This window comes from Mangifera indica, chromosome 8 (assembly GCF_011075055.1).
Source record: "Mangifera indica cultivar Alphonso chromosome 8, CATAS_Mindica_2.1, whole genome shotgun sequence".
Classification (NCBI taxonomy): domain Eukaryota; kingdom Viridiplantae; phylum Streptophyta; class Magnoliopsida; order Sapindales; family Anacardiaceae; genus Mangifera; species Mangifera indica.
Window position 1 is genome coordinate 13144748 of NC_058144.1, and position 15471 is coordinate 13160218.

The 15471-nt window shown below is 37.5% G+C and overlaps 1 protein-coding gene across 2 annotated transcripts; it reads left to right on the forward strand.

Moving 5' to 3' along the window:
* The first annotated feature begins 1102 nt into the window (after window positions 1–1102).
* Window positions 1103–8490, forward strand: LOC123222303 (protein phosphatase 2C 29-like). 2 transcript variants are annotated; one of them, XM_044644985.1, is made up of 4 exons: window positions 1108–3159; window positions 6252–6365; window positions 7143–7407; window positions 7801–8490. In XM_044644985.1, exons 1-4 carry the CDS (start codon window positions 1288–1290, stop codon window positions 7923–7925), a joined length of 2376 nt encoding a protein of 791 aa, XP_044500920.1. In that variant the 5' UTR covers window positions 1108–1287; the 3' UTR covers window positions 7926–8490. The 2 variants fall into 2 exon arrangements, with proteins under 2 accessions (XP_044500922.1, XP_044500920.1); XM_044644987.1 differs by lacking the exon at window positions 7801–8490 and having other exon boundaries at window positions 1103–3159; window positions 7085–7283.
* The last annotated feature ends 6981 nt before the right edge of the window (window positions 8491–15471 follow it).

Below are 15471 nucleotides of genomic sequence, written 5' to 3' on the forward strand. Positions count from 1 at the left end.
CTTGTTATTAGGTTAAGAGTTTAAACTATTAATGGGTCTATAATTCTTATATTCTATGATAGGTAAATTCCCACACTTACCCCATACATGGTGGTGGGTGGCCCATACATGGTGGTGGGTGGACATAAAGGGATTGAGTACAATTATGTACATAATATATGTGTATAATTTTATGTATAAATAATAACATATTATTATATGATTGAATAATTTTAAATTAGAGATAAAATAATATTTAATTACATGAGGATTTATTATCATTTATATATATAAGTTATGTATATAATTTTATTAAAAGGGATATGTAATGCGTATAGCTCTATAGGATTAGTGGGTTGTATGTTTAGGTACCGCCGGCTTTCCCCACAATATCATGTGTCATCAGTCCACAGAAAAATTGCTCACCTCCATAAAAAACTAACAAATTTTATAGCAAGATAATAAGAAAATATTATTATAAAATCATATAGCCAGTCCATTCTAATAAAAAGTTACAGGTCCATAGAGAAAAAAGTCTTAGTGGTTTACATCCATTCAAGAATCTTATTTGCTAGAAAAGAATTCTCCAAATGGCTCATGCTTTTAAGGGGCTTTCAACATTCAGTTATATTAGAATTAATTTAGACAGTATTGATATCTGTATAAATATGAAAATATAAAATATAGAATATAAAAAAAAAACAAATTAATTAATTGTTAACAAAATATAGATTGAGGGTGTTATTGTCAATATAGCATTAAAACCAAATTGGGCCTTGGCTTTTGCTTCCAAACACGGAGCTCCATTGACCAAACAAGGTAAATGACAAAAGTATACCTGAAAGGAAAACTCTTTATTTCAACTACTGTTTCCCACTTTGACCCTACTGCTTTCCCTAAAAGCCAATCGTGGACTTTTCCGTCATTTCAGATCCCAAACTCTGACCTGGCATCTTACGTGGCATCTCTCACTTCTCTTCCCGCTCTGCAAAACGCCAGGTGTAACCGTCAACCATGTGAGCCAGCAACAGAAAAACAAAAAAAAAACCAAAAACAAAAACATCAAAAAACGCACACTCTCTCTCTCTCTCTCTCTCACTCTCCCTATAAAAAAAAGTCTACTCAGCTGAAATATTAAAAAACAATCTCTTCTCTCTCTGTCCTTTCTGTCTTCGTCTCCTTTTCCTTTTTGTTTAATTTTCTTTTTTTCATTTCTTTTCTTTTTCAAACTCTGCCAGAAAATAACTTACACTTAACTCTTTCAAAAAATTTTCTCGGCAACCAAACGGAGGGTCTGAATCAAATGTGATGGGAAGTGGACTCTCTTACCTCTTCCCTTGTATTAAACCGGTTAACCGAACTAACCGGACCGCACACCAACTGGACCACCCCCCTCACCAACCGAACCTGATCTTCGCTTCGTCTGAGCCGTTGGATGAGACTCTTGGACACTCCTTCTGCTACGTCCGATCGTCTAACCGTTTCATCTCGCCAACTCCTTCCGATCGCTTTGTCTCTCCTTCACACTCTCTCCGTTTCTCTCCGACCCGTTCCGGACCCGGACAGCGTGGCCCGCTGCCCGAGACGGGGTTTAAGGCCATTTCGGGAGCTTCGGTTAGTGCTAATACTTCTACTCCCAGAACTGTCCTCCAACTTGACAATATTTATGACGATGCTACTGAGACTACGTTTACCGGTGGTTATGGTGTGAAGAGTAGTATTGTGAATGTCAGTGGTTTTGAGAGTACGTCGTCGTTTAGTGCTTTACCTCTCCAGCCAATGCCACGTGGCGGCGCTTACGACGCATCCGAGCGGGGCCCTTTCTTTTTGTCTGGCCCGCTGGAGCGCTGGGCATTGTCGGGCCCACTAGACCCGAACACCGGTTGCTCCGACTCCGGTGGTCATGTCCATTTCTCAGCTCCGCTCGGTGGCATTTACGTGAAAAGGAAGAAGAAGAGGAACATATTGGGGATTTCGGGAATTCGAAAAGCGTTTTCCGAGAAGAAACGGCCGTGGGTGGTGCCTGTGCTGAATTTCGTTTCTAGAAAGGAATGCAACCACAGTCAACATGACAACAACTTGGAAGAGGAGGCTGCCGACGTGTCCAAAAACGAGAGGGATAATGTCAACGTTCAATGGGCACTGGGTAAGGCCGGTGAAGATCGTGTGCACGTGGTGGTATCCGAAGAACAGGGTTGGTTGTTCGTTGGAATTTATGATGGTTTCAATGGCCCGGATGCTCCCGAATTTCTGATGGGTAATCTTTATAGAGCTGTTTATAATGAGTTACAAGGTTTGTTCTGGGATGTTGAGGAGCCAGATGATGAAATCAAGAATGCTAAAAATAATAATACTCAGGAAACTGAAATTCAAATTGACCCATTGGTTTTAAGTAATGAAAATGAAATGAAAGATAGAGAGAGAGCTAAAAAAGTGACTTTTGAATCAGAGGGAGCAGAAAATAGGAGGAGGAGATTATGGGAATTTTTGGCTGAGGAGGATCCGGAAGATGGATTGGATCTTTCTGGGTCAGAGAGGTTTGCATTTTCAGTGGATGATGCCATTAGTGTCAACAAGGAGAGCTCAGCAGCAAGTAGGAGATGGTTGCTATTGTCAAGGTTGAAACCAGGGTTGCTGACAAAGCATAAGGAGGTTGGTTATGGGAGGAAATCACTGTTTCCAAGGACGTTTGGATTGGCGGAGAAAGAGAAGGTTGGATTAGATGAGAACAGAGTAGAGGAGAAGGTTGCAAGGAGTGGAAGGAAGCGAAAAGAGGGCCCAGTTGATCATGAATTGGTTTTGGCGGCAATGTCGCGAGCTCTAGAATTGACTGAGCTTGCGTACTTGGATATGACGGATAAGGTTCTTGATACAAATCCGGAGCTAGCGTTGATGGGTTCTTGTTTAATGGTTGTGTTGATGAGGGATGAGGATGTGTATGTGATGAATGTGGGTGATAGTAGGGCAATTGTTGCACAGTATCAGCCAGAAGCAGTTGGATGTAGTGTGGGGATGAAAGGGCCTGAGGGCAATGGGTCAAGTATGGAGGGTATAGTTGAGGAATTGCCAGTGACACAGGATGAAAGGGGAAGCGAGGTGAGGACAAATGAGGCTTCTGCTCAACGAATGAAGTTGACTGCAATGCAGCTTTCAACTGATCACAGCACCAGCATTGAAGAAGTTAGTATTTGAAAACTTTCATACTCATTTATTGTTTTATTCTGCACTTCATGAACTCATTATCACATCACGATATTCAGTTCAACTGATTAGTGTAAAGGTCCTCCTGAACATGCAATTTGTTTCTTTTTGATTGGTAGGAGTTGTTTTGCCTGATAATATGCTCTTTTTGGAATTGATCTTGAAGCTTAATGTCTCTGAGCTCTGTGCTTTTGGTGCATACAAACTCTTGTTTTTCCTTGTAAACAGGTTGGTGTTCAAAATTGGAAGGAAATACTGATTTAGAAAATTTTATACCTGATAGATACTTTGGTTTTTTCTGGTATATACTCAATCTCCGTAGGTTTTACTGTTTCATTAAGCTGACAAGATTATCTGTTATCTGGAAATCTACTCTGTAGACCATGATGGATTTAGAAATTTAAACTGTATGGCCTTTTGGCTGCATTTTCTGCTTTTTGTCAGCATAAATGTACATGGGTCTAAACATTTTGATTGAAATTGGCAGTGTTAAATTATTAAAGATATGTTGCATTCCTTGAAAGATATCCTCTATGATTCTAGGAAAATTTTATGCTTGCAGAATAGTATAATGTTATTACTGAAATTTTTGAACTGAGTCTTATGCTTGTGGGATAAGCATAATTTTATAGTACAAATGCCTGATGTCGTGGTACAGTAAATGTACTCTTGGGTTTATTTGAATTCATGTTTATGTGTAGTAGTATCATAATCTCACTAAGTCCCCTAAGATGATAAACGATAAATGATAATTGTTAAGAGTTTTCAAGAATGTCTGTGATGAGAGATCAAGCTACAGCTTCTATGTGGATGTTATGAAATCCAAATTTCATTTTCTAGAAGAATGCATTTGGTTAAAAAACAAGGACTTTTGTAAATCTAGAGTTTTCAAAACTTTGATTTGTGAAAACGTCTTAGTTCAGTTACTGCAATCAAGCTTGAATGCCTGCTGAGGTTGTTTTGAGTTATAGGATAATAAAAATTTGCAAAATTTTTAGTTGATTCCCCTTTGGATGGCTATTACTCAAGCTTCTGACTATTTGGAACCTCAATGCTCAAGATGGCTCTAATAAGGAAGGATAATTTATTAACGGAAGGCAGAAGAACTTTTGGTTGAGAAAAAGTCTTTTGGGTATTGGCTTTATGGTTCACTTATGCAGTAACAGCATTGTATCTCATGACTTAGGCACCACTTGTTGGCTGCTAGAAACTGCTGTGTTTAAGACTTCTAATTATGAATGTCTAGGACATTAGGTAATCCTTTGGTATTGCAATGGCTTGTTACTGTTAATAGTTTAAGAAAGCAGGGGATGTGGATCTTTTTACAGTTGGAATATTGTATATGATATTGTCCAAATTATAGATTGTGGGGTAAAATAGGTGTTTGAACTCTTTGCCTATGCCAAAAAAGTATGAACTTGTTATTGTAAGAGTATTTGGTTAACTTAAAATATTACTTGTGTCTCAGTGATTGAGAATATTTCCCATATATGATGATTGATTCTCTTAGGTGATGTCAAAGGTATGTTGCAATATATTTTATCCAACCAGAGATGTAATCAGGTGTCTAGAATAGTGACTCTCCCAGAAGACTTGTGACAATGCTTGTGGGCATACTGTGTCGTGTTGACATCTGTAGTTTGGGGAGAGTATGTTAACACAATGGACAGTAGTGTCTGGTCCAGTGTGTTGTACTTAATTATTATTATGTGTGGAAGTACCTTCTGTGCCAAGATACATGTTGTGATTTAATCTGTAGTTTGGGAAGTGTTGGAGAATGTGAGTCAGTAAGCCAAGTTAAGGTATAGTTATCATATTGGGTCATCTTCCAAACTTTGTGACATTATATTAAAAGTATGCTGTGAACTGTTTTACATGGATACTATCAGAATGATTTTGTGTGTGCTCAAAACTGAGTGCATTTATAATCTATAGTATATCTTCTATCATTAAGGTCTGGTTTGAGATTCGTACATAGTATTAGTAAAGTAGTGCAGATAATACTTGAATGTTACGTATCATATACTGCTGGCTGTCTGGCAACATTAATTATTTGTCTTGTTCATTTTAATTTGTTTTTCTGATAGGTGGAGAGGAAGGTTTATGCTTGATTGATCTGTCTATTAGTGTACATAAATATTAGATATGGATCACTGCTATATCTTCTTGGTTTTATTTCGGGTTGTAATTGAGCTGAGCCAAGTAGGACTTGACTTGAGCTCGAGCTTGATTACCTTAAAAAAACAACAAATACACCACCACCACAATCCCCTCCCCCCGCCTTCCTTTTTGTCCTCTTCAAATCCTAATAATAAATTATATATTTATCCATTACCCCCTATATTCAAAGCTACAAGTAATATTTTAGGGGTACAAGTTTAAGATTTAAGACAGTGTATAGTTAACCTTTCTAGACTAGATTTATCAAAATTACAACTTTGCTCCTTTTTTTTTTTTTTTGTAGTGGAGTTCTGTCTTCTGTTCCCTGTTTCTTTTTCGTTGGGAAGCCTGAGCAGTTGTTTGTGTAGTGGAAATGGGATGAAAAATATTAAACTTTCTTGATGTATCAGGGTCATTGATATTATAAACTTTCCATTTCTTCTTATTTGTTTTTTTTTATTCCATGTTGCTTCTCTCTCACACACATGCTCATGTGCTCCCAAGGCTCCAGTGTTCGGACCCTATGTATGTATGATATTGAACTAAAATGATTACTGTGGACACTTTTTCAATATTGAGTCAGCCTGCGCTTATTGCAGAATAGGTATGGGTTGGTGACAAATGAAGTTCATTGATAATATTGGTTTTTCCATGAAGTTTCAACTTTAATGGATGGATTTTTTCATATTAAGATGATAATGTGTGATCCCAAATGTCTACTTGCACTTGCATGTATATTTTCATTAATGATGAAAATATTCATTCTACTTACTGTTGTTCTTTTCCTTGGCTGTTCCCCAGCCCTTCCCTACCAAGTATGATCATTTCAACCCCCTTAACAAATGGTATGGTCTTGTTAATGATGGGAAATATAGATTTGCTGAGAACTTTGGTTTGCACTAATATTGCAGGAAATCATAAGAATAAAGAATGAACACCCAGATGATAGCCAATGTATTGTCAATGGTAGAGTGAAAGGTCGTCTCAAGGTCACCAGAGCATTTGGAGCTGGATTTCTGAAAAAGGTTTGTTGTATATCCTTTGTTATAACTTTTGGCCCAAGGATCTCTCGTAAGAATTAATTGTGGTCAATGAAATTATAATTTGTTGGTGATTTATACTCATGGTAGCATATATCTTCGTTATAAGTGCTCATTGCCTGCTATGTTCTGCTATGGCATATGGATCAGACACATTGGCTTTTACAGACAATTCATTGCATAATAAAAATGTTCTTTCGATTATATTTTATCTGAAGGAAATTTAATGAAAAATAAAAGAATTAATGCTAAGATCTCATAATGAAGATTTCAGTTATGAACCTCCATGCGCTTTTCCCTCTTTTGTTCTCATTTATTTTGAGGGGTTATCCTTGTTTATTTTATGAAATTTTAAGAAGTTTTGTGATAGTAGAAATGCTGTATTGTAGCATTATTTATCCTCAATAAGCTTGTTTCACATCTCTCTTTTTAGATTAATGTTTCTTCAAATGATTCAAGTTGTAGGTCAACCTTATCAGTGCATAAATATATCATGTCTCTGTATACTATGTGTCATGTGAGTCAACCAAATATCACTACTAATTTTTTTTAATTTTTCACTCATATATGCGTCCTTGCTCAAACAAACCCACAATAATATCTATTCTAATTTTACTAATACTTCACTCGTAAAAGCATTCTTGTTCTAACAAAAAGGCACTTTTGAGCATTACACTTATGTTTCTTTTTTTCAATTGATGAAGTTTCCTTTATCCAGTGGAGTGTTTACTCACTCAATAATGTCATGGCATCTTCGTGCAGCCCAAGTTGAATGATTCATTATTGGAAATGTTTCGAAATCAGTATATTGGAACTGCTCCATACATATCGTGCACACCTTCTCTTCGTCACCATAAACTCTGCCCAAGAGATCAATTTTTGATCCTCTCATCTGATGGCTTATATCAGTATCTGACCAATCAGGAAGTGGTTTCAAATGTTGAGAGTTTCATGGAGAAGTTTCCAGATGGTGATCCTGCACAGCACCTAATAGAGGAGCTGCTCTTCCATGCAGCTAATAAAGCTGGTAAAATGTTTTTTCTTCTCTGCTTATTCTTATTTGTTTGATATGCTAAAAATCATCCAGTTGTACAAAATGTGGAAAAGTAATTATAAGATTTACCTCTGAAAATTAAGGTGTTTTTTGCACGGTAAATAATAGCCTTTTCCATGTAAATGCTGAGCTCTTTGTCAACTATTTCTCAATGTGAACTAATTTTAATTTTTAGTAGTTAAATTTTCTTCTGCACTACAATGGCTATCTGCTGGAGTTATTTTCTTAACTTTATTAGCATGATGGCTCCAACAAGATTGGTTTTGAGTTATACATTCTTGGTTATCTGACTTCAATTAAAATTTCCAGATGGTTCTTCTTTATGGTCTAGAGTATATGATTCTGAATTAGCTTGTTTTTCTGCAGGGATGGATTTACGTGAGCTACTAGACATCCCTCAAGGAGATCGCAGAAAGTATCATGATGATGTTACTGTTATGGTGGTTTCACTTGAAGGAAGAATTTGGAAGTCATCAGGAAAATACATTTGAAAAATGAGATCTTCATGATGATTTGGTGGTAATCATCTTTTCGAAAGTTTCAAGTCTTGCATCAAGTTTCCTACAAGTGGTTCGGAAATTTTGAGATGCTGATCCATTTTCATCAGTTTGTTAGGTGTTTTTGGGTCTTGCAGCAAAGCATACAATTGATAGGGGAAGTTAAAATGACAGAGGCAGACTAATGTTAGGTAGTCATCAAGAGCTTGAGCAGATGCCTGAAAATTCAATTCAGGATTAAGAAAAAATGGGAAGGGTTGTTGGGAAATGCTCATTAGGGACAAAAAGGATATGAAATAACTCTTTTTTTTAAATCTTTTTCTTTTAGACTTTTGCTTTACATAGAGATTTGCTTAGATGGAGGCTCCTAACATTCCAAGGTGCCTTCCTTTTTTTCTTTTCCATTCAAGGTAGAAGATGAAAAGAGAAAAAGAACAGAAATAACTCGTGGTTTATTTATTTATTTATTTTTTGGGGGGAGGGGGGTATAGATGAGCATCTGTAATTTTGAAAGTGGTTTTCCACCAATGCGGTTTACAAAGTTGGGATCTCATTTTCAGATTGCTTGTGTAGAAATCGTTTTGGACGCTTCCATTCAGTGAGAAAATTGGGAAACCGATAAAGAGAAAGTAAAAATTACGAAGTATCAATATTTTACAGTAAATTTGGCATTATGTGGTGACAGAAGAAGGCATTCTTGATTGCACCCATGAAACTAGATCCTCCCTGCTTGCCACAAATTGGCCAGTGCTCTCTTCACTCTGCCAAAATGGTGCTGCAAGTTTCTTATCCAAGACATTGAGAAAATTTGAGAGTTCCTGTACCGGTTTGAGCCAAAAACCAACTCTGGTAACGCCGCTTTGTGTTGAGCTGTTTTTTCTGAGTTGCCATCCACTCTTCCAGGGCAGTTTGAGCTGCACCAATGGCAACAATCAACTCACCCCTAGTTTTGTTATGTGGACCAGATGACAACTCACATATTTAAGTGTCCTAAATGGAGCAGCATCAAACAAATGCAGAAGGGTCTGGCATCAACTGCAGTGTCCCTAATGACAGTCCTATACTCTTCCTTGGTGATCTGAATGCGGATTTTCTTGTCTTAATCAATTTGACTAAGGCAACCAACTTTGGATTAGCCTACCGCAAACATGCAAGACCTCACAAACATCCTCACTGGTTTTACACAGGGCCACAACAGACAGCAAACACCCCGCATAACTCCATGTCCCACCGAGACATCATACATTCTCACCAAATCAACAATCCTCCTAGCCTTTCCCAAACCCTTAATTGAACGATCCCTCCGCTTCCATATATGTTCAGCATTGTCATTAGGCCCTCGAATTAACAATGACATCATAAGAAAGTTTTCTTTCGTATGTCTCCAAGCTGGTAGGTTATATGGTATTAGAATAACCAGCCACATGCTATAAGAGTTACTCATATTACCTAATGGATTGAATCCATTAGTTGCTAGGCCAAAACATACATTTCAAGATTCTTGTGCAAACCATGGAAAATCCCTATACTTGAGAATCAACCGGATGTCTAAATATTCCATCATCTACTCTTCCATCTTTATGCACCTCATTTCTACAGTTGATTTTCTTGACATACACAACCTTTGAAGTCTCAATTTTAAAGGTGCTACAGTGATTCTACCTTCTTTGGTCCAGGGGAGTTCTTTCTTATACTCCGCAGTCACAGAGATATAAAAACAAGCAATATTTTATTTGATTCAAAACTGCATGATAAAACTGCCGATTTTAGGTTGGCCAGGTCTTTCCAGGAAGATAAGAATCACGTTAGCACAGCCATAGCAAGAGCTTTGTAAGTTTAAAGTCATTAATTAGATGATTCAGTTTTCAGCCATGGCAGCCAGATTATCGAATGAAATGAGGTTGGATGCATTCCAAACAGAGTACAAAATTCCAAAAACACAAAAGACTACCAAATCTGCAACAGAATGGGATTAAATAATGTTTATAAACTCTTTAATGCATATTCTGGACAGATGCATTCCAAAATCACAACTGAGTACAAAATTTGCAACAATAATATCACAATAGACATAAAGATATCACAGAATTCTTAACAATAATATTACAATAGACATAATTTTATCACAAAACTTGCAATAACGTATCAATATCATTGGATATCAAGTTAAATCATAACACTGATAACAGAGTACAATATCAATGTTAAATATGAAAAATTGAAAATCATACTAGAGTCAAAGAGAAATAGATGAGAGAAGAGATGTCAAAGAAAAGAGGAGCTCCCTTCAACTATCACCAATGAACTAATGAAGGTGCACTAACAAGTCGAAAGACATTTCACCGAGAGTTCCTTCTTCTGTCAAAGAGGAGACAAGTCGAAATATCAATGAGGAGATGAGTTGAGATGTTAGTGAAGAGACTGAAGAAACTATGCAAAATGAGTGTAATGGATTATTAGTTTTATTTTTCAATAGTACAAATATATTATTCATGTGTATTACTAAACTAGAAAGAGAAACTAATCTTTTAGGATAAACTAAATATGCATAATTGTATGAAAAAATATTATAAAATATTTACAAGATTTCAACCAAGAACTAAAGTGTTGACTTGTTACAAAAATCAAAAAGAAATCTTTGACTTAATTGATGAAGTGATTGATGGTGTTGACTTATTGATGAGAATCTAATTAAAAAAGTCTACCATCGCAAAACTAAAGGGAAGAATCCAGAAGGCAATCCAGGAGGTGAGGATGTTGACCCAGCTGAGAGCAAAAAGAAAGACCAAATGGGTGAGGGCAGATTGGACAATTCACCAAAGCAGCTAAAATTAGTTGAAGTTCCTTTCCAGAATTCAGAGAAGAATCCTTAATGGTGGGGTCTATTTACAGTTAGAAGGCTGCACATATAATGGAAAAACGCATGGAATAAAGGGACATCACTGAGAATATTGTTGCTTATGGAGAGAAACTGATTGGAGAGGGCTGGCTCTCGAAACCCAGCATATCTTTTGCTCATTGCTACTGTTCTTGTTATTGCTTTGTTATTGCCTTGTGGGGATTCTTGTTTGGTTTTGTTGTTGAACTCATTATTTTAGATTGGGCATGCTATTGAAGTTATTGTTTCATTATGGACATGGATTGAAGTATTAAATTCTGCTCAATTCAGTCTTAGTACAAAACTGTTCAATTATATATATATGATAATAGGCAAATGAGAGTGAATATAAAATTCTGATTGTTCTTTTCTTTCCTTGCGTGAGTGAATGTTTTGGGGTTGTTGATTGAGTTGTAGTTGGAAAAATACTAGAATATTGAATCTATAGGAGGAAGTTGTGTCTGGAGTCTGTTGGAGGAGCTATTGAGAGCTACTAGAACCATCAGTTAGCTGGATATTTGGCCATTCATACAAGTCTGCAACAAACTTGGTATCAGAGCCGACAAAGCTGGGTAATGGTAACTACGAGAATGGAAGGGAGAGTTGAGGAATTAGAGAAGCATTACAAGGACTTGGTTGAGAAAATGACGATTATAGACGAGAAATTAGGGCAGTCCAAAGCTCTTTCAACCTCATAGTTTGAAAAAATAGATAAGAATTTGTATGAAATACAACAATTATTGTTGAAAAATAATAGAGGGAAAGAAACTGAAACAATGCCAACACCTATGGTTGGCCATTCATAAGCACCATTTCCATCGGATACGCGTGCTGTCACGAAAGAGAATTTTGACCAGACCATTCCACCACTATTACCCCTATTTGTTGGAGCTGGAGTAGTTTACAGAGAGGCTTCTAGAAATAACTGCAGGCCAGACTATGGCCAAACGGATCATTATAATCGTCGAGACCACTACCACCGCAGGATGAAACTTCCCATATTTAACGGAGAAAACCCATGGGGCTGGATAGCCAAAGCTGAACGGTACTTTCTGATGAACAGTGTGTATGATAGAAAACATCTACCGATGGTAATCCTTTGTTTTGAAGGTGAGGCTTTGAGCTGGTTGTAATTTTGGGAACTGTGGAAACCATTCAGAGAATGGAGAGAATTGAAGGAGGAGTTATTCCTCCGTTTCGGGTCAACACAGAATCGTACACCGTATGAGCAAATCATTCTTTACCATTGATAGGAATGGTGGTAGAGTATCACGCACATTTTGAATAACTTGTAGCCATGCTATCGAGGGTGTCCACTGAATAGCTGAAGGGCGCCTTTATGGCTAGTTTGAACCCTCATATTCAAGCGGAATTATGTCTCTTAGCACCAACGGACCTCTGGTCCTTAATGCAGATGGTCGCAGATGTTAAATAACGTGACTGGGCAATTTATGGTGTGGGTTGGAATCCAGGTATAGCTGAAGCGGTCTATTTCTAGCCAAGTAAAGGTACTTATTCTTTAAACGCACCACCAGGCCACTTAATACACCCACAAATTATAGGCCCATCACCACACAACCCTTTCTTTACCCTGAACCCAATGCCTAATTAGGCTGGACCAATCCAACCACACTTAAACCCAGCTTAAAACAGCCCAGCCAATATTCCAGAAACCTAAGCTTGCTATCCTTACCTAATATATAACCCAACATTAACCTAGCCTATTCCCTCACCTAACTTCGTGAGGTCGACCCGATTTGCTTTCCCTGCTAAACCCATAGCCCAGACCCATATCCTTTATTTTAATCACACCCAAACCCAATCCAATTCCTTGCACCCGCCCAAAGTTAATACATCTTCTTCACTAAATATTGCTCAAACAACTCTATCGACCATAAATCCCAGTTCGTTGTCGATCTCAGTCACTCACTCAACGTCATCCGTGACTACCAGCCATTTAAAACCACCTACCCCTAGTACTAACCACTCAAACCTGTTAGCTCTTCCTCTAACCATGAATCCCTTACACATCTCAAATAGGAGGCCACCCCCTCTTTCTGCTCCACGATGACTTTCTCAACTAGAACTCCAGGCCATAATTGCTCAAGGTATTTGTTTCAAGTACAATGACAAGTACAGTTACACTCTCCAATGTTGTTTTAGACAATTCCAATTTATGCTTTATGAAGGGGATGACATAGAGTTGACTAAACAAACTGAAGAAACAATAAGGGTTCAACAGTAGGATAAATAGGCTATTGAGTTATCCAGACATTTAGTAGAAGGTATTAACTCCCCCAGATCGATGAAGTTGTTGGGAAAAATTTCTGGTAAAGTTGTGGTGGTACTGGTTGACTATGGCACCACTCACAGTTTTCTCTCTCAATAATTAGTCTCAGACCTAGCTCTTCCAGTCTAACGAAAGGCATTCATAGTCACTGTAGGCAATGAACAGAGCATCAAGGGAGGTGGAATATGTAGGGCAGTTCAATTGCACTTGGGCTCTATTAATTTCCTTAAGGATTTCTATATGTTTCAGCTTGACAATGTGGATGTAATTCTTGAGATGGATTGGCTGTCTACATTAGGAATCATCCACAGTGATTAGCAATCTTTAACTATGTGATTTGATTGGCATGACCAGCAAGTGACTCTCTAGGGGGACTCTTCATTAATTACCAAAGAAACTTCAATTCGTGGATTTTGTAAAACCTTAAAAAACTGTCATCTTGCCTATTGGGTTGAATTAACTCTAACTGTGGCTAAGGAAAATATAATAGAATAGCCGAAAATTGCTACTGTGTTGCAACATTTCGAGCACTTATTTGAAGAGCCTTCTAGCTTCCCTACACATAGGGCACATGATCATGCTATACGGTTAATCCAAGAGGCCATTCCACCAAACATTTAACCTTATTGTTATCTTCATCATCAGAAAAATGAGGTAGAGAAGCAGGTCCAAGACATGTTAAACGTTGGTATCATCTGCCCAAGTATTAGTCTATTCTCTAGCCCGGTTCTATTGGTTCAAAAAAAAGATGGTGGCTGGCGCTTTTGTGTTGATTATTAGGCTCTCAACAAGCACACGGTGCCAGATAAGTTCCCTATTCCAATTATTGATGAATTATTAGATGAATTATTTGGAGCTACTATTTTTAGCAAATTAGATTTAAAGGTTGGATACCATTAGATTCAAATTGTTGATAGTGATGTTGAAAAGATGGTTTTTCAGACCCACAATGTTCATTACAAATTCTTGGTAATGCCATTTGGTTTATCCGATGCTCCGACCACTTTCCAAGCCTTGATGAACATCATCTTTTGTGACTACTTGCGTCATTTTATGCTAGTTTTCTTCGATAATATATTAATTTACAGTCGAGACTTTGTAGATCACATTGCACACTTGGAGACAACCTTGGCCTTGCTCGTAGAACACTAGTTAGTCTTAAATAGAAAAAAATGCTCCTTTGCCGTTTCACAATTGGAATATTTAGGCCTTATTATTTCAGCTTCCGAAGTCATTGCAGATCCCAAAAAAATTCAATGTATGGTTGAATGGCCACTCCTTGAAGACATTAGTGAACTTTGTGGATTTCTGGGTCTTATAGGATACTACCATCGATTCATTCACAATTATGGGCGAATCATCGCTCTTCTCACTCAACTTTTGAAGAAGAATTCCTTTAATTGGTCGGAGGAAGCCACACATGCATTTAAGGCTTTTAAGAAGGCTACGACTTCGGTCCCGATGTTAGCAATACTTGATTTTACTTAACCATTTGTTGTAGAGACAGACGCATCAACTACAAGAATTGAGGCAGTTCTTATGCAAGGGGGTCGTCTAATTTCTTTCATGAGTCAAGTTTTATCACCAAGAAGTCAAGAAAAATCTATATATGAGCGAGAGTTAATAGCTATAGTCTTAGCTTTACAAAAATAACGGTATTATCTATTGGGTAGACACTTTATAGTCTACACCGACCAGAAAAGCCTCAAACATTTGATGAAGCAGACAATTGTTAGTGGTGACCAACAACAGTGGGTAATGAAATTGTTGGGTTTTGATTTTGAGATACAATATCGACCAGGGGTCCAAAATAGAGCTACAGACGCCTTTTCCAGATTACCTTCTAGCATTAACTTTGCCTTTTTCTCTACTAGTTCATGGGTTGAGGATGATATTGTGGTAGAGGAGGTTCGCTTTGATCAATATTATTTAGGATTTACTTCGAGACCCAACCAGCCATGCCAATTTTTGGGTGAAGAATGAGATCTTTTTTTTATAAAGGTCGTTTGGTGCTTACTCCTTAATCCTCTATTCTTCCTACTGTTTTATCTGAGTTTCATGCTTCCCCTTTTGGTGGTCATTCAGGTTTTTTCCACACTTATAAACGGATTGCAACGGTCTTCTTTTGGATTGGGATGAAAAAAACTATTAAGGACTTTATGGCCAGTTGTGTGGTTTGTCAAAGGAATAAATATCAAGCCTTGAGTCCAACTGGATTATTGTAGCCTTTACTAATCCCTGATAAGGTTTGGGACGACATTACTATTGATTTTATTGGAGGCTTACCACGATCGGGTCAAGGAGATACTATATTGGCCATAGTTGACAGATTAACAAAATATGCTCATTTCTTATTGTTGTTGCACTCGTAT